At 44.2% G+C, this 20,561-nt stretch overlaps 1 protein-coding gene across 1 annotated transcript in view; it reads left to right on the top strand.

Annotated features, from left to right (window-relative positions):
* Positions 1 to 6,254: 6,254 nt before the first annotated feature.
* LOC149357969 (luciferin 4-monooxygenase-like) overlaps positions 6,255 to 20,561 on the top strand; it is a 65,181-nt gene continuing 50,874 nt past the window's right edge. Inside the window, exons 1-2 of the mRNA XM_089576690.1 lie at positions 6,255 to 6,443; positions 15,096 to 15,303. Of these exons, the coding sequence (XP_089432816.1) occupies positions 6,255 to 6,443; positions 15,096 to 15,303 (397 nt within the window). The remainder of the gene's footprint in view (positions 6,444 to 15,095; positions 15,304 to 20,561) is intronic.

The raw sequence follows: 20,561 nt of genomic DNA, 5'->3' as shown, positions 1-20,561 counted from the left end.
ACTCGAAACTGTCACTCTAATACCTACTTTGAAAAACACGGCGCTGTTTACTTGTTTCGAAGGGAAAAGAAAGTGTAGTGTACGGCATACATACGATGTAACTCGAGTCGGATGGCGTTGAGTGCAGAGCTGTAATATTTAACACTGCGAGAGCTAGATATTCTCACCTTGCTAGGTCGGTTTTGCGGTGATCTTATTCCAGTAGAGAGACCTTCTTTCTTGAACCTCGCAACTGTCCGAGGACTCACCCCGGTCATCTCGCCCACAGTTTCGAGAACTTCACGCACAGTCTTCTCCGCGAAGCGCTTCCTTATGCTAGAGTAAACGTTGACAATCACCTGCTTGCAGTCTTTCGAAATTTTAGGAGACTTCAGCTTGGAGAATAGGCGAGCAGGAGATGTTTTTCAAGCCGTAGTGGGCGAAGAAAACAAGCGAGTAGGAGATAGCGGTGCCATTTTCGCAGACTCAGAAACCGAAAGACGAAAGAAGACGACATCACCGGCCGGCCTAGGTGCAAAAACCTGATACAGGAGGAGCCGGAAAAAAACCAGAAAACTAAGGCACTCTGTTTTGAAGAACATAAAAGAAAAAGCAATCTTTTTGCGAAATAAAACACGTTTATTATTATACTACAATATCGACCAACATTTACTTTAATTTTAGGTTCATTACTCTTTTCACTTTCGACACACTACATTACGATACGGACGAGGGGCGCGAACAGCCGCCGCAGCCATCGCTGCGTTGACTGCTATGTATGAAACGGAGTGTAGCTCCGGACAAGCCGCCATTGGAAACTGACCCTGGCAATGTTTGGTGCTAGAACCTTATCCAGTAAGGCTAGCTTAGCAGTGGTTTTCGAAGAATTAGCGGGTGTTAAATGGGATGTCATAGGGCTTGGTGAGGTTACGAGGTCATATGAGGCGTAAACATTGCTAAAGGGTGGGCGCGTACTGTACTATAGTGGATTAGCGGACAGACGAGAACTAGGTGTGGGATTCCTCATCAATCAGGATATAGCTGCAACATACAGGTGTTTTATAGTATTAACGAGGGGGTGGCAGCTATCGTAATTGCCCAGTCAAAAAGCACAACAATATTACACCAGAAAATTTCTGTTACACTATCTGTCTCTGTTCTGTCATGTTTTTGGCATGTCGTATGTGTTGTCTGTCTTGTTGTCCTGTAGTCTGTCTTGTTGTCCTGTAGCCTGTCTTGTTGTCCTGTAGTCTCTCTTTTTGTCCTCTAGTCTGCCTTGTTTTCCTGTAGTCTGACTTGTTGTCCATCTTGATTGCTATACCCCATTATTGGTCTTGAAGCAATTTTGCTGTATACACATGGGTAGCTGCAGAGCAGTCAGCTCAATGCATGCATCCCATAGCAATGCAGTGCCAAAAACACTGCACTTACAGTAAAATATTGCTTTATTGAGTGAATGTAACCACTTGTGATTTGCAAAATTCCCACCCTGCTCATGGTCGCTGACACAAATCACACGCAACACGATGGCTTGTTCGCCTTCCACGCAACTTTTGATCGCTTGTAACTGAAAAAAAAATGTGGAATCAGTGAGAGATAACAAATTTTATATGCATGGCGTTGTTTCAATAACTAAGAAGAAACAACATTTTCAGTAAGCACAATTACTCTTATTTCACACTAGCTTTCTACATTAAACATCATTCACCAAGACCTCGTTAACAATGATTTGCTTACGGCCCCAGCACGACTGTGTGTAGTTCTGTGGAGTGAAATGCTTATTAGCTACGAGCCGCTGGCCTTGCACCGATTAACGCAGACAGCCTCGGAGGGCAATCGCAGCTCCGAGCATTCAGCCATAGATACTCAGAAGCTTGCTAGTCCGGTGGGAGAAGTATTGGCTGGGTGACACAGTAACAGTCGCTCCAGTTGGCTTCGTTCCATTGAACAAAATTTAACAGGAGACTCATCCACCATTCTGACCTCAAAGTGCCCATACAAAATGTGCACCTACCTTCAAACAGGGCTCAATAATTATCGGTATAATTATTTCAATTAAATGCCAGTCAGTACCTGTAGCTCCAAATTTAATCTAGAATTATATGACACTCAATGAACAACAACAACCAGCATTGCACAGGAATTAAAATAACCAGCATTTGTTAAAATTATATCTCAGAAGAAATACCAGACACCCACTACTCTCCAACGGCTCATGACCTTTGTGCACCAGCAAACTACACTTTCTTTCAGGCACATTTGCACGCAGAAGTTGACCTGATTTTTAAGAATCTTTCCGTGGTTCAACAATTGTGAGAAAACAAGTTTTACTAAAAAACAAAGGGCCCTATACATTGCAACCCCAAGACCAGAACCGTGCACTTCAAAAAACACTACGGCCGATCCATAAGCAAGGCTGAATGGTGGGCCTGACGGTATGGCATGGTAACAAATTTTTTACCAGCGAAAGACGCATACACAAGACAGAACCACACAGGACAAGGGCGAATAAAAACCCTAGTCCTGTGTGGTTCTCTCTTGTGTATGCGTCTTCTTTGGCTGGTGGAAAAATTCTTCCATAAGTCTCCAGTTTGCCTGTGTCATCCATAAACTGCAGGATCCCTGTCCACTACTAAAGCAAAAATAACACAAGCAAAATCTGATGATCATCAGCTTTTGCTTGTATTATTTTCACTTTAGTACTACACCCTCCAGGGCGAAACTGCTGGATTCTGTACTTTAAAGAGGTTTGTGTTGCATGCAAGTGGCTTGTAACATGACGAATTGGTGCAAATATTGCCTAGTGAAATTGCGATGCCACAACTATAGCTGCAGCTAGCTATCATTTCGTGTAGCAGCACAATGGCCTTCATTTTTAAAGCGGTGAAGTGTTCAGTATTTTGTTTCAAACATCAGTGCGAAGAGAAGCCTTTTTATGTTGCATTAAAAGAAAAATTACAAGCACATTAAACTTTTCAAGAATGCCCCATGGACATTACAAAACCCTGCCATCCTTGCTATACCTTTGCCAGCTAACAACATCCAGATATCTTCAAATACTTCGGTTGATAAAGACAAGCTGCCATGCACTAGTTTGAGCACAGTAGATTTTCGCTTAAGCAAACTTAGGCAAAAGTAATTGCAGTGAAGATTTGCAGAGTATTCGAGTAAATCAGTTCCTCATACGGAAGGTTATGGAAACAAATGCAAGCTTATGAGCTTCGTAAGTACATGAGCTTGCTCAATTTATGCACACAACAGAGAAGTTTGCCTTGAAAAGATATTTACTACTGAGGTTACAGCACTTCTGCGCCAGGTAGCAGATTACAAAAGGAGTCTGCATAGACAGGGAAATAAGTAATGACCGAGTAGTTGAATACAGAACTTACTAGCCAGGCCATAGCTCTCAGATCTTCATATGTGTGAATATAATACTATACGTCTCTAGAATGTCTCTAGTAAAACTAGAGTACGTCTCTAGTAAAACTATTGTTGGCGAAAATGTCAGGGGTCACAGACAAATCGCCATGCCACAAAACCCAGGCATTTGCCCAGTTAACCGAGTTACCGCTCACAGTACAAAACTCTTTCGCTGCTTTTACAACTTGTGTGATGCTGTTCTAATCGGTACAAAAAACCGTGACATCATCTACGTGAGCACGCACTTTCCCCTCTGCGTGTTGAAGCTGGAAAGCTTGTATTTCGTCATGACTAATGATGCTTGGGAAGAATTATTCGTATTCAAGTCGGTGTTCAAAAAGTGCTATACGCGCAGCCCTCGACAACATGGCCCGCATTGTCTTCTCGTTTGAACATTTCTGAAATATTTCCGGCTGGTGCTACTTTAGCGAACAACAACAGCAGCCTTCTTATGCTTGATGACGAAGTTTCTGACAAATTTACAGTTATCTGCTATTTGGTTATCACCACACATTGTTCCATCTTCTTTGTTGGTTGCTCAAGTTAACCCTGCGCCAAAAACAAACAGCCTATTCTCGGGTTCTTTCACACATTGCTGAGAGTTTATTCATGCTCATTATTTGGAAAGACATAAATAGAGTCCTTGGTCCTCAGAATAAGAATGGCGCACATGAAAAGATATTACTCAATAATCGTACACTTTCCGGACAAACCCTAGCCGATCATTTCAATAAAGTATTTGCCGACGGCATCACGGCAGATCACAGCCTCTCATTTGCACCACCTGCTATTGATAGCTCTATAAACACTTTGGTTTGCTTCTCACCCTCTAACCGAGGAAGCAGTCTCAAGAACATTCATGCAACTTAACAATAGAAAAGCTCTGAATACCAGTAATTTGAAAATCAAGCCTGCAAAGTATACAGTCCAGTGTTCCTGTTCCCATGCATTGTTTTCAATTTGATCATCGAGGATCACGAATTTCATAATGCCATGAAAAAAATCAAAAGTAACTGTCATGTACAACGGTGGCGACAGAAATGACACTACAAATTAAAGGCCCATATCTTTTATCAAATATTATCAAAAGGCTTCGAAAAATTACTGTCATCGAGATTAATTTTTATGACGAGACGACGCTTTTTTCTGATGCGCAACTTTGGTTTAGAAAGGGGCACTCGACAGAGACTGCTTTGCCGACTCTTAAAGAGGTCTTTGAAATTATTGAAATTAAGCTGCTTACTCTTGGTGTAATCATTGACTTTTTCAAAACTTTTGATTCCCTCAATGATGACATCCTTTTACATAAACTATCGCTCCACAGAATTCGAGGAACAGCAATAAATCTCATACGATCTTACTTCGCGAGAGAAGTCAGTGCCTACACGTTAGTAACGGCCAGTCCTCTTCTTTATCCATTGTAACCGGAGAGCCACTGGGCAGTATTTTAGGGCCGTCTCTTTTTAATATTTATGTTAATGATATCGTGACGATTGATTCGGAGGCCAAGTGCATCATTTATGCCGATTACAGTAGCACCCTCTTCTCTGGCCCAGACAAAAACAGTCTCAACATTGCGTAATGGCATGCTCAATATATTCGTTTTCTGGTCAAAAAGAAACGGATTGAAGATTAATCTGACGAAAACGAAAGTAATTATATTTCGGCCGAGAAATAAACTTTTAAACCTGACGACCGTTCCACTGCAATGGAGAAGAAATTTCAGCTGTAAGATAAAACGATTCTAAAAGTGACGTTTTCCGATACCTTAACATGGGATTCACACATCGCCAGCATCTGCACAAGACTAAGTAAAACAACCGAGCCCTTATCGCGCTGCCGCTCAATCCTTCCAGCGCATACCAAACTCCAAATATACAATGCACTGTTCTCCTCATATTTTAACTATATATAGCAATTTGTGGTGTTTACCACAATCAAAGGCAACATTAAGAAGACTCCCGTGTTGCAAAAAAGATTGTGCACATTATGGCTAATATTCACTACTTTTCCTGCACAGAACAATATTTCCCTCAATACTGTATAGTCACGATACAAAACGTACGACTTCTATGTTACGTTCATTTTACTTAACGTTACCTGCTTTCACGACTTTATTTCGTCGATCGCATCCTTAAATATAACCAAAGTACACGCAGCACTAATCTATTGCTGATTCCATGCTTTCGAACCAATTACAAACTGCTGTCTATGAAACACAACCTTAACCTTCCCTTAATACTCAATGAATATGAGCAATTTACCAGCCCCATCTTTCCCCAATTGCGACAGTATTTTTGTCCCTTTAGAATTTAGTGATTGTTATTTCTTTCTTGTTATCCAGATTTCTCTACGTTTTATACCTTATATCTACGTTTTACTCCTCACATGTACACATGTCCTTGTTAAAATGAATTTTTCACTTGTATACATATGTGCTATCAGTCTATGTATTTCTTTATTACAATTACTTTACAATTCCTTGTATAGTATGCCCTGCCTTGTTGCGTATTGGTCCCTGGGCCTCGGTAAACTGACATGACAGCTTTTAGCTCAGGTGACCCATCAGAAGTTCCTGAAAAATAAAGAATGGAACGAAATTTAATTTCTGCCAAAGATGATTGTGCCTTACGCGCTACATTTGATAAACTGCTTTCAAGCGGTATGCGGCCTATCAGCTTGCAGTCCTTTTGTTGCTTTGTAGCTAATTGCCTCCCCTCTTCCCAATCCCCACCGAGCCCATGAGACTGCGGCTGACAAAGAAACAATCTATTGCAGTTTCGTCCAGAGCAGTTGCACTGCCTGTTTCCGAGCCGTATATACGCTCTTTCACTGCGGTCCACAGATTGCAGACAATGGCCGCGAGAAGCAAGTCACCTGAGGAGCCATTACCGTCGGACGACGAGCCCCTGTATTCAAGAGTAAACCTTGTTATTGAGGACAACGTGGTGAAGACCTACGTCAAGAACACCGTCCTGCCCGACGTCAATTTCGTAACCTTCTTCACGAATGTGTGGCAAAAGCACCGAAATCAAGTGGCGCTGGTGAGTGACAAGCACATTTTCCAGGTATCATAAAACTCGTATGCTTTGAACTTCTCGGTATAGTTTTGTGCACAATTTTGGTGTTTATCATTCAGCCCTCATAAAGATCATCACAAATTCATTTCGTTTCATGCAGAAGTATTTTAAAAAGACATTAAAGGGGAATACTAAGGAGGAACTTACGGGCTACCATCAAGTGATAGCTAATATAGTATATGAAGAAATCCAACAACTACAGAAACCAAAGAAAGCATAAGGGAACTGACTGTTTCTGTTTATTCGATAATCGTAGTAATAATTTCATGGGAGATTACTGCACGAAGGATACACAAAGGGGCAAAAATCGTAGTTACAGAGCAATGTTCGTAAAAGTGAAGCAGCACGAAGGCATTAGATATGAATAAATCTTAGCAAGTAAGTGCCAACACGCCGGGAATATAAAAATTTACCTGCAAAAAAATTCGATAGAGACACTTAAGACTGCTTACGTGTGGGATCGCGAAAGCATTAGCTTTTACACGGCCGAATTTCTTTAATGAAAGTTCTTTCTGCGAGATGGTTCGTCTGCGTAAATGCGGCACACAGTAACTCTACCAAGGCCAAGCGCGCTACGGGATGAGCAGGTGGCGTCGCGTCTGGGGAGAGCCGTGACAACGACCCTTCAAGGCCAAGCGCGTTCGAGCGTGCTGCATAGATGAGAGGCCGTGGTGAGAGTGCCTTGCGCGTAGGCAATCCCATATTGGCTCTGACTAGGGCTATCCGTCAGATGGCTTTTATGCGCTGGCTCTTGAACTATAACTCCACGCCCCGGAATATCGGACACTATAACCCGCGCAGGAAACCTCGCGGGGTTTACTCACATACCACCAAATTACCATTCATTACAAAACAGCCGCTTCAATCTACCACAACCTCACCGTACACTAGATTCAAAATACAGTGCGGTCTGGCGGCAACTGCAGACAAACTGCTACATGTCACCTTACCTCCTTCATCGCTACCACCCTACCTTGACCATCCCACTTTGCTCAACATGTGAGGCGGCCAAGGCCACCCTCATTCAGTACCTGTGGGAATGACCCCAATCCATGGCAGTCCCCCCCCATCACCTGCAAATAAACTGCCATGATTTTATGGTATTTTGTGGACACCAGAGAAATTTATAACTTCGTAGAAGATGGAATCATCGACGAATACCCTAACATTTGCATGAAACTTTGTGAGCAGGTTGTTAATAGATTTCAGGTATAAAATGGGGTCAAAGACTCTTCCGTGTGACACTTCTGCATTAGTGCCTGCCACATCCGGGGTGTCTCCCCGGATGTGACAGGCACTAATGTAGAGGTATCGCGGTGAATTTCAACATATTGTGACCAGTCAATCAAGTAGCTGCTAATTCAGTTATTGAGGACCTAGTCACCTAATGCATTTTCAAGTGTTTAATAGGTTTTCTGAGTGACACGTGCTCAAAGGCCATTGAGAAGTCTAATAATAATATGTCTCTCTGTTTTGGATTATCTATGCTCAGGGATATATCGTGTGTTAGCTCAAGTAGCTGGGTAGTAGCTGACAGCTCTCTGTGGAAGCCGTGTTCAGTGGAGGATATGGCATTTCTTACCCCAGATAAATGGTTAATAGTTTAAGGACTATATTTTCCGAGCTTGCAAGCAGTGCTGGTTACATAAATGAGCCTGAAGTTCAAAATTTAGATTTGCTGCAAGATTTGTGCTCACAAATTAATTTAGTTATTCACCTCTTTGCCGGAACCTACCGTATTGATAAAGAGTTATTAAAACCAGGCACAAACAATTGGCGGTCCCCTCAGCATATCTCTTAAAAGTTTAAGCATCTTAACTAGAACAGAGGCCTTTTTATGTAATATTTAATAGAAGGTCAAATACGTCGGTTTCTGCTTTGGCAATTTATTCTATAGTCCTGCGAGTTCACACGTTATCTTCGGGCAGTTTTTTATTATCAAGAATGATACTTGCTGGAAATAATTATTGAAAGAGTTCCCGTTTTTTTTTTCATTTTCATCACGTGATGTGTCGGTACTGTTTTCACGGTTTAGGCAGTTCCTAAATTTTGTTGGAGCATTTTTGGTAAAGCTAGGGATGCTATTAGCGAAATAGTACCTTTTCCCATCCTTTATTTTCTATTTAATGCAAATAATGGCGCTGGGAAGTTTGTTCCTAGTCGCAGTGCTGGTCATAAACTTGAGTAAGTTTCTTAACATTCTGTTTTTTGTTTCAAGTGGATAATTTTCTCTGTTATCTGCGGCTTTCTTCTGTTGGCCTTTTTCAGTTCCGTAAGCACATAACTATGAGCACAAAAAAACAATTTCCTTGAACTGCCTCCAAAGCATGTTAACCTTTCTAGAAGCGTTTAAGAAAATTCCTCAAATGATGCGTGCTCAAAAATCAGGTGATCGATAATACTCGCGTCATCTGCATTAGTAAAATTATGAAGGAGTGCGTGTTTCACGACGACCACTTTTTCAATTATCAGTGACATGGTGATCAGATATGCCTTCTGTTATTTCCATCGTAACGGTGTCGAGTTGAAATGGATCAGTGAGTAAAACCAACTTAACAACTTCCGAAGTGGAACCTATTGAGCACGGGTTGCTTGACTAAATTCCAGAGGTTAAAATCGAACATCGTGCCAAATACACTGCCTGAGCAAGCCCAATGGAATCGAATAGCTTACGAGCTCACAACGACTAAATTAAAATCACCCAAAAGAATCAGTCTTCCTGCCTATACAATGTTTTATCGAACGTTTTTGCTCTGACAACACTGCGATTTAGTCCCAGGACATCTTATGTTTGAACGAATGCTGACGCGTCACCTGCACTGGCGTCTTCGCTTCGCTTGCCCCGCTGCCTTATCGAAGCCAGCGCAGCACGTGTCATCTGCACCGGCGCAGATATTTTCAAACGCCGCGCCATTGATACCGAAGAGCTTTGGGGCTAGGATTACTATCAGCACCCATTTGAGTTCACAAACGTTGAAACCATGTGTAACGAAGTTGTAAGCAGTCGATGTAAGGAATGAATGACGAATGACGTCATGATCCGCCGAGGGACTGCGGTAGACACATCCTACTGCGGCAGAGAGCAGATCAAGCACACCTTGCAAAATTAACCTGAATGCTCTGGGTATGTGGCAGTACTTTAAAGGGAATTTATTTTGTTAACAAAGAGATCAAGCCCTCCTCCACGTGTGGGCCTGTCTTTCTGGATGAGCGAGAAAATTGGAGATGTTACTTCCCCATCTAAAATCTTCTCTGTTAACAGCGTGTCTCTGTCATTGCTAGTAAATCATGTTGAAGACTAATCAGCAGGGATTCCTGTGACTAATTGTAGTGATGCCCGGAGTGTTTACGTTTATGAAACTTATTTCTCATGTCGCTAGGGCCACAGTGCCACTCCTCCTCCTAGAGGTCTTCCTGGCGCGCCTCTTGTTGGGTTGAGCATCGAAGGGAACACATTGGCTTTTACATCATCCGAACAATCGAGGTTATCGTTAAGCAATAATTCGTCGTACATCAGCTAAACTTTCTTTTCACCGTCTTTTTTTGCTTTAGCGTAGCTCCCAAGTTTATTTCTTACGTCGTGAATCCTGGCAGAAAAAATTCTCGCAGACAGAATAATCAGTCCCCGTAGCCTGTGGAAGTTTTTTAGCTCTAGTTTTTTCAGGAAATTCAGCAAACTTCATTGCCACTGGTCTAGTATTTCAGTTGCTGGCTCGCCTTGCCTGCGAGTCTTTTCAATAGATATAGGGCACATTTGGAGGAAAGTCTTTGACGACACTTCTATTAACTTGCTTGCTGAGGGAATGGGCGTTCTCGCTTTCACTTCCTGGTATTCCGTACGAAAAAAGATTTGTCTTCCTTTTATTAGTTTACTAGATAGTTGATTTTGAGCTCTAGAGAGCGCATAGTTCTTTCCAGTCTAGCAGTCTGGCTTACGCCGCCGTGAGTATTTTCTTCTCAAAGACGGCCAGAAGTTCTAGCTTAGCTTCGACTGCCGTTAGTCGCCGCTCTTTATTTCATTCAGGCTGTCAGCATTCTGCTGGAGCTGCTCTGAACCTCATGACATGTCTATCTCAGAATTCGTTTCAGTACCCCGTTGAGCAGTAACAGTGTCTTTGGGTCCGGCGCACAATCACAAAACAAACAAGTCAATGACTAATCTTGGGTACAATGGCAGAACTAGGAGTGCGTTATTTGATCCGAAGCATTCGTCACAATATTTTCTCGCCTGCACAAAAAAGTGAATGGGTTAGCGCTTCGCATTCCGACTTTACTGCCATCCCCTTCGGTCTGGCGAAGAGGCGAAGATCGTTGCCCTATTTTATATGCCAGGTTGCCCCCCCCCCCCTTACCCTAACTGTCATCAGGGTGCCACCGAGTCCAGCATGCGCATTACATGTCACAGTATCCAGGCGCTCATTTCTGAAGCCACAGTCGCCAGGTATCGGCGGTGTTGACTGAACTTGGAAGATAGTACTGCTGTCTGGCAGCGTGGTGTTGGCATGAGTCGGGATTCTTAGCGGATCATGCCCCAAGGGCAGCAGCAGTAACTCATTGGTTAGCTGCACGAAAAAGGTAGACGGGTTGCGGCTCCGCATTCCCACATTGCTGCTGTGCCCTTCGTCTGGCGAAGATGGTTGCCCAGGTTTATAAACGAGACCGCCTGTCCTTGCCGTCAGGATGTCACCGAGTCGAGGGTCTGCATTGGATGTCACAGTATCGAGGCGCTCATTTCCGACGCCACAGTCATCAGGTATCGGCGTTGTTGATATCAAGTGGACGATAGTAATGTTGTCTGGCAGCGTGGCGTCGGCGTGAGTCAGCATTCATAGCTTATCGTGCCCCAACGGCCCATGTATCAATAGAATGGATAGCTGCATGAAAAAGGTGAGCAGGTTAAGGCTCTGTGTTCCTACACTGGAACCACGCAGTGAGAAATAACCCTCCACTTTCGCCGCGCCAGGCTTTTCTCTTTTCCACATTGTGAAGCGATATGCTGCGTGGGGCGACATCAGCTCCGCCAGTGTACCCCCGTGCTTGCGTTTTCACTAAGCTATTATAGTTTTCGCTGTAAAAACTCTCCGCTGTCGTCGCGTCCGGCTTTCCGCATTTCCACACAGCGTAACGCATGATTCTACGTGGTGTGATATTGACGCCATTGTTGTACCTCCTTTGTTTGGCGGTTTGCCCAAGCTATACAGCTTTCACTGCAAAAACTCTCCGTGGTTGCCATGTCTGGCTTACCTCCTTTCCCACTTGTAACGCGTGATGCTGCGTTGTGTGACATTAACACCGCCGGTGTACACTCTATGCTTGACTTTGACTAAGCTTTGTGACGCGTGCTGCTGCTGGTCGTCGTACAGTCATCCACACATCTGTCTAGAGCGCTCGAACGGGGCACCGGAGAGTACATTTGCGTCATTTACGTGCGGCCTAGGGCTCAAAACCTCACTTTATCGGGCGCGCTCATTTCGATGGATAGTGTTTAACTCCTCATGTCCTTTAAAGCAATATTTTGCGCGGTATACACCGGCGCTTGCCATAAATAAACCACACAGCGCGCCGCTCGAGCTCTCTAGAGAGGTGTGTGGATGATTGTACGGCTTATGTTTGACTCTTCGACTAAGGTATTATAGTTTTAGCTTTAAAAAGCCAACAGTGACTCAATCCACAGACAGAGATCCACGCGATGCAGCAGAGAGCATCTGCCTTTCGGAGCTGCTCAGACAGTCTGCCCTTGCACCTGGCCACCGTTACGGCTGACTCGACCGACTGGCTAGTGTCGGTTCCTAGCCGCTTTCTGGTCTTGGCAGCGGCGCCTGATTGATCGGAGAGCGCTGTCTACAATGTTCATTTTTCGTATGCGGTTTGAACTAGGAAGAGTTCCTGAGCTTTAGTTTGCGATTTTGTGCGCAAGGCAGCCACCTCGTCTTGCAGAAAAAAGGCCGAGCAATAATGTCTTCTTTTTGCTTAGTTTGATACTTCCCTCAATGTCCCTTTAGGTCATTTCTGCATTAGATGCTGAAGCCAGTTATTGCTTGGGATTCATTTTTATTAGTGCCTGGCATTGTGCACTGGGGTCATGTTTACGTGGCTTTGCCTGGACTGTAGATTAACGAATGCTATTATGTAGAGAACATTACTATTGACCTCATTGTAGAGAATACAGCCGAATTTGTCAATTACTGTGGAATCACAGTAGCGTACTCTTCATTACGTCAATGCATTGGTGATCGTTCAGTGGATAAAATACTGTTTTGCAAACGCGTGTACCGCCCCTTTCGGCGCATCTGCATCGAACTGTACTAGAGACTCTAAGCGTATTCGGTGCCTGGTTAGTAGACAACAGCTTTCACAGTGCCTGGTTTTAGTGACACATATGGTTATTTCATTTTAGCACTTCATGCCCCAGTCCGCGACTTTTACTTCTTTGCAATCCATTTACCACAAGAAGCTAAACTGATATCCAGAAATTTTTGCTTTTCGGGCAATAATAATAAAACCCTGGCTTTAAATTTTTGGGGGCACTACAGCCAGCTCCAGACATAAGCATGATGACTCTAGGAGGTATCGAAAGCCGTTCTATTCAGATACGTTAGAAATAGCTGAACAGCGCACACTGTCAATATCGGTTTATTCTGCTGTAGGATAAAAATGATGCGAAATAAACAATGAAAAAGGAAAACCGTTCCAACGAATCCAAGAGCACAGGAACCACAAACCTTGCTATTGCAGCCCGTGTCGATAAGAAGGCTTCTTTAAATGAAAACATGGCGATGAAAACAGGGCGTTTTGTTTGACTGTTTGCGGCATTTTCTGACATAATTGCCGGATGCTGATGCTCTGCAAAATGGAGCCCGTGCTGCCTATTCCTAGCCACAGTCATGGCAAGTACAGTTCTTTATCATATACTGAATGCATTTTTACACTCCGTGCACATTAACTGTGCTCGGGGGTGATACAGAAGCAGACAGGACGAAGCGCTCAAATGTCACAGAAACTTTAATAATAGATAACATTTTGTGCGTGGGTGGAGCCATGGATGGGAGAAGTCACAAAATTATCAAAAGTTTTCCTGTGCCTGGAGAACGTCACAGGCTCCAGCCTCACCAAGTACTTACGAATGGATGTCTGGGTGTGGCGCCCTGGCATCTGCTTGCATGAACAGCCCGCACCGTGCTTCAACACGCGTAAAGTACAATCAGGATGGTTTGGTGTACACATAAGCCAAGAAAACCCGGACAAGCATTTGTAGCTTGTACGGCTGCCACTATCCCATTTTCAAGTTGTGATTCCGAGAATGAATAAGTTGGCGGGGAGTTCTTGGTCACTTATACTTCCAGATGTGGCAGAAGCTGCACTTTTTTTTAACATTAGTTACAGACCATTTATCATGTTGTTCAAAGATGTGTGCTGCAAAACCGGACGCTCGGATGAAACCGCGATTCACCGGCGCCGGCCACTGCATTTCAGCCATCGTGCTCTCAGCCATTTGTATTTTTACTTGCGCTTTCCATAAGCACCTTCGTAGTTCTATCTTGAAAACGTAGCAGCACGAAAAAACGAGGACAGAATAGACACAGGTACGACAGGACATGTCCTGTCGTACCTGTGTCTATTTTGTCCTCGTTTTTTCGTGCTGCTATGTTTTCAAGATGGATCAATACCAACTGGCCCAAACTTCGGTGCTTTCGTAGTTCTGCCTGCCCCGTTAAGTGGTACCTCTAGCAACAGCGTGCGAATAAAAATTTTAAGCACTACTTGCACCAACCTCAATAGGGCCGCTTTTTGTTACAGTCCTTCTGCTTTTTGCACCTATATACGCTCGTTTTTCCTTAATATTCCATGTTTTGGATTGAATGCGGTAATATATGTATGCTTTTAGACACTTCTGTACACCTTTAAGTTTGTTCATACAGCAGTTTATGTCGTATTAAGTGCTTTTATTACCGTAGTAAATTTTGCTACTTAACAAAGACCCCGTTGTTTTCATTGCTTTTGTTGAATTAGATTTGTAGATAGCTTCGAAGTTGGTGCATTTGCAAACCTGAAACGCTCTATTGGCCTGTGCCGACTGTATCAGTAAGTAAATAAATAAAATTTAAAATAGTGTATAAAAGATATGATGACAGCTCTTTTCCTGTGGTGTCAAATTCAACACTGCGGTTCGAACAGGATTGAAAGCTACGGTATCACAACTATGGCTTTATTCCCAAAAGCCGTGTTTTCATTACGTGAACTTCACTCACAATGGGAGCAGTGCAAAGCCATCAGTTCACCGGCTTCATTAATCTGAATAATTCCATGAGAATGCTCATAAGATAGAGGCGGTTTATCAATATAGTAGAGAGAGGTAAACCAATATAAAGGCGCATTTTTAATATAGTCGGGAATTCACAAGAGGAAGAAATATATGGCCGGTTTTTCAGTATAGCAGAGAGTTACGAGAGGAAGCAATGTCCATCTAAAGATAGCATCGGAACTCGAGTTTAAGGTTATTATTCCCACTATTTGAATATTATAACCTTCCCAATGACTGGAAAAGTAAGTTAGATCTATGAAGTGACACGCACACGCCTGCCTGAGAAGTGCTCCCACTTTTTTGTCCCGCTTAAGGTGGACGTCAAGTCCGGCGCCCAGTACACCTTTGGTGAGCTGCTCGACGCTTCCCGCCGGGTCGCTGCTGGCCTGCGGCAACTCGGCCTGCGCATGGGAGACGTGGTCGCTTTCCACTGCGCCAACGGGACGGAATTCATTGTCGCCCTTTGCGGGACTTTCTTCGCTGGAGGCATCGCCGCCTTCGTCAAAACTAACCTCACTCAAGGTATGTGGCAGCCATTACTGCCAGCAGTTTCGAAAAGATCCCATCAGTGTGGTATACAGGATTAGTCACTGTGAATAACGAGCTGAACCCATAGTCAAAATGGCCAGCTTTGGCTTGTTCGGTTAGCTGCTACAAAAATGTAGTGCATTAGAGGCAAACTGAGAAGCGCGTATATTTGGCTGATAAGTTTAGCTTCATGCAACGTTTCGTTTTGTATAACTATGAAGACATAGTTAATATGGTAAATTTTGCATAAGCTTCAGGAACTGTGTTAACAATTACTATGTTACAGAGTATCCAGAGTTGTCGTAATTAAAGCTGCATCTATTGAAAGTGCCATGGACTGGCTTAAAAGCCCCGTAATCATTGAAAATGTGCCGCCGATAGCTGATGTTTCCCCACGTTTCTGAGAACTCTTCCATTCACCGCCCCCTCACAATTTCATTTCAGCAATGATTCTACGCTAGTCACATCAAGTCGACATAACCAGTAAGCCTGAATACAATGTACAATAAGTATTCGACGCAAACCGACCGCCAAATGGAAGTCGGTTGTATCAAGTGGTTAGGTTAAACATTGACATCATGGCACTCACAGAAAGGCTGCCAAAAGCGTGAACACGTTCGAAACGTTCGTGCTGTATGCAAATGCAAATGAAGTGGTGACCATACCACCGTTCATTCAAAACAAATGAAATCAATTTCAAAAAATTTCTGCTATTTCCTCACTGGAGCTGTTTTCACTGCACCCGCCTTCTCAAAAGTCGTGCAACGGTCCAGGCATCTGCTGAGGGCCGTTTAGAAGATCTGATAGGAACAAGTAAATACTGCTTGTGTCAAGATAAATGTTAATAAACTGCAGATATCTAAGGTCAGACCTACAAATTAGTGCCCGTGGGACACAATTTACGTGCTCTTGTAATATGGCATAACTACTATGGGCCATTGAACCACTCTATACAACAGCGGCAAGGACTAAGATTTTTCGACACCACAATGTTACCCCTTGTGTACAGCCCAAAGCGCTGACAGCAATTAATCCACCAACTAGGCGAGAGGCTACTATCAACAAGCATAACGGTGGCAAGCTGTGCCCTAAGCGAGACAGCAACCGAACTAACAAGCAAGAAAAAGAGTATTGCGCCCGGAAAGCACTGTATTCGTCGTTACTGAGGCGATGAAGACCATCAATGCATGTGCCATTATATCGCCGTATTTCAATTCACAAAATCTCCACGCATCCCATTAGAACCCTAACAACTAAACCAATGACCCCGAGCCATGCATGTAACTGAACATAATAAAAAAAAACTAGGGGGCACTTAAGCTCCGCCTTAAGGGTATGACGCGATGCCGTTAATGGGTTGACGCCCTTTTGCGCGGAATCGATTGTTCTCTACTTGACATTCATAGATCCCTGGGAGTCTCCATACCAATCCTGGCGCAGTGGTGCAGTGGTGAAGTGATGCGCCACTACCAAGCAATGGCAGGCTGTGCCACCGGTGGGGCTTGTGCGACACAGGTTGCTCTTCCCGAGCAACCTCTAGCGACCACGGTGTGCAGTTTGCTCACAATCCGGTGGGTAGGTTACGATGGCGCCACAAGGTTACGAGACCAAGGTGGCACTCCTACCTCCTTGGTTGCTTCTGTACACTTTTTCGTGGACTTTTTGCCCACGGTCACTGGCTCGGACGCCGACAGTGAAGCCGGATTTTCTGCGACACAAGCTCCTTAACTTATCGCGTTAAAACCTGGCGTGAGCCCCCAGTTGCCTTCTTGTAAATACATGCCTTCATGCTATGCGTACCTGGCTGTACCACTGGCATATTCCAGTCAATTCCTTCGACGCTCTTGTCGGACACTAAATAACAAAGCAGCGTCTCTCAGCACATAAATGGATCGTGGAAAGGAACCCGTTCTTCAATGCCTTTTGCATCTTTTTATAAGTTACCTTTCATCACTACACAGCATAGTTCTCGAGACGCCAAATGAAAGCGTTGCGGCGCACACATTGTAAGTACCAGCAGCTCTTCCTCATACATGGCGTGCACCGAAGCTTCACGCGGATCTGCGTAGGCCTGAAGCTGCGCGCATGCAAGCGCGCACTAACAGATTTTTATCTACCGCAAAAGCTTCCCTCTTGGATCTGAAGTGTAAGACAGGTTACCACCATCTGGACTACCATGACGACATGATGGTTATTGATGTTCGGCTGCAACCCGCAACCAGGCAACCAAGCCATGTCATCGCGAGAACGTTGGCCTTCCCCCTCTTTTCTATGCTCTATGCAGAGGACACTGAATATCTACTACCCTCCAAAAAATTAAACAAGGCTAATAGTTCCCGCTGCTGCCTTTTCCGCACATCCCTTTTCTCCATTGTATAATTGAGCAGCAGAAAGTTAACAAGGATGTTGAAGAAACATACGGACGACGATGATGCGACAACTAGAAAGGCTCACGGTAGTAGAGATGAACGTTATTAAGGTGGATTGGTGAGCTAGTTGGCTAATGATCGTATAATTAACCAGCACAAGGTGAACAAGGGCCCTGAAGAAACATACAGACGAGGAAGATGCTACGACAAGTAGGAAGGCTCACGGATCAACGTTATTAAGGTGGATTGGTAAGCTAGTTGGTTCATGATCGTATAATTCAGCAGCAGAAAGCGAACAACGGCCCTGAAGACACATACAGACGAGGACGATGCTACGACAAGTAGGAAGGCTCACGGTAGTAGAGATGAACTTTAATAAGGTGGATTGGTGAGATGGTTGGTTCATGATCGTATAACTGAGCAGCAGAAAGTGGACAAGGACGGTGAAGAAACATGCAGATGACGATGCTCCGGCATGTAGAAAGTCTCACGGTAGTAGAGATGAAAGTTAATAAGGTGGATTGGTGAGCTAGTTGGTCCATGATTGTATAATTGAGCAGCAGAAAGTGAACAAGGACGTTGACGAAACATAGTGACGAGGACGATGCTGCGATAAGTAGAAAGGCTCACGGTAGTAGAGATGAACGTTAATAAGGTGGATTGGTGAGATGGTTGGTTCATGATCGTATAACTGAGCAGCAGAAAGTGGACAAGGACGTTAAAGAAACATACAGATGACGATGCTCCGGCATGTAGAAAGTCTCACGGTAGTAGAGATGAACGTTAATAAGGTGGATTGGTGAGCTAGTTGGTCCATGATTGTATAATTGAGCAGCAGAAAGGGAGCAAGGACGTTGAAGAAACATACAGACGAGGACGATGCTGCGACAAGTAGAAAGTCTCACGGCAGTAGAGATGAACGTAATAAGGTGGATTGGTGAGCTAGTTGGTTCATGATCATATAATTCAGCAGCAGAAAGGGAGCAAGGACGCTGAAGAAACATACAGACCAGGACGATGCTGCGAAATGTAGAGAGGCTCACGGCAGTAGAGATAAATGTTAATAAGGTGGATTGGTGAACTGGTTTTTTCATGTTCGTATAACGGAGCAGCAGAAAGAGAACAAGTACGTTGAAGAAACATACAGACGAGGACGGTGCTGCATGTGTCTTCCACGCCCCTGTTCACTTTCTGCTGCTCAATTATACTATCATGAATCAACTAGCTCTCCAATCCACCTTATTAATGCTCATCTCTACTACCCTGAGCCTTTCTACGTGTCGCAGCATCGTCCTCGTTTGTGTTTTTATTCATCGTCCTTGTTCACTTTCTGCTGCTCAATTATGCGATTATGAACGAACTAGCTCACCAATCCACCTTGTTAACGTTCATCTCTCCTACCGTGAGCCTTTCTACGTGTCGCAGCATCGTCCTCGTCTGTACGTTTCTTCAACATCCTTGCCCACTTTCTGCTGCTCAATTATACAATCATGAACCAACCAGCTCCCCAATCCACCTTATTAACGTTCATCTCCACTGCCGTGAGCCTTTCTACATTTCGCTGCATCGTCTTCATCATTATGTGTCCTTCAACGTCCCTGTTCACTTTCAGCAGCTCAATTATACGATCATGAACCAACTAGCTCCCCAATCTACCTTATTAACCTTTTCTCCATGCCCGGCTATATTTCAGCAGCTTTGAACGTGTTCGGGTGAATGGCGAGACCGGTTTAAAGCTTTACGACGTTTGAATAAGTCTCGCAAAGTATGCCTTATGTCCCTTTAAGGGATCGATTGCAAATCTGTTGAGAAAAGGCGAATTTCAGGAATTCACTAAAACATGGCCCATTTGTCTGCAGCTGCGCCTTGTTATTTGTGTCCGCATGTGCCAGAGAGGCATATGTGTTTAGTTTGCGCTTTGAAAATCACAGCTGGAATGTAATGCCAGTTTTCTCCCGCAGGCTTATCTGCCAACAAAGTAGCAACAGCCTCATATTTCATCCTCTCAGGCCACCTACGGTTCCAGCCTTGCACGGAGCAAGGCTGGCTGTACGTGTGCATCTCCGCCTCGCATCGGGGCCACGGGAAGCAGATTTACCAGGAACCGGACTCAAACGCGGCAGCCTCGCTCAGTTGTATAAATGTGCCGTACGCAAGGCTGCAAAAACCACACCTCGCTTCAACCACATCATAGCTCCAAAGTACGTAAATGCAACTTTTCCGCCCGGTCTATACGACCGCGTATGGAGCAGGCACAGGTAACGGGGTCATTTTCGGTACACTGAATGACACTTCCATAGCTTCATCTTAGAGCTGGTCAGTTCCATAAAATACTACGTCGCGGCCTATCCTTTTTACTTTTTCCTCCATGATTCGTGAGTTAAGCCATAGTTGGTCCTAGAGCAGCGTACAGATCATACGACGGCCAGCCCATGATAATATTGTCGCATGTTTTGTGTCGCCGACGAAGCGGAGAAGGAGCTCGGTGCGGAGGTAGATGAAGCTGGTAGATCTGTCTGTGTTGAGCTCTCCGTCCGCGTTACCGAACATTATATACAGACTGACAATATATTGCTGGTTATGCTCTATCTATGCGAGAAACTCCCGCTGCGGTAAATGTTCAAAATCCTGCTAGCCGCAGCTCCGCCGCAGGCGTGTAGAGCAATTTCCATTGCAACGTGCCCGACTGCGTTCTTCGCTTATTTCTGACATACTTATCGATTCTAACCACAATGCATACTACTCGCCATAGCAAGCGGTGAAACAAAATGCAACCTATTAGGCATTTTCAACAGGATCATCGAAACAATCCACCCGAGGTCAAACTGAATGGCCGATGAGGTATTTCCTTCCATTAACTGCACAACAGAAATTGCTGCGCCT

The sequence above is a fragment of the Amblyomma mixtum genome, chromosome 3, assembly GCF_055824585.1.
Source record: "Amblyomma mixtum isolate Tamu chromosome 3, ASM5582458v1, whole genome shotgun sequence".
NCBI lineage: Eukaryota > Metazoa > Arthropoda > Arachnida > Ixodida > Ixodidae > Amblyomma > Amblyomma mixtum.
Note: the sequence above shows the minus strand (reverse complement) of the source record. Positions and strands in the feature narration are given on the sequence as shown.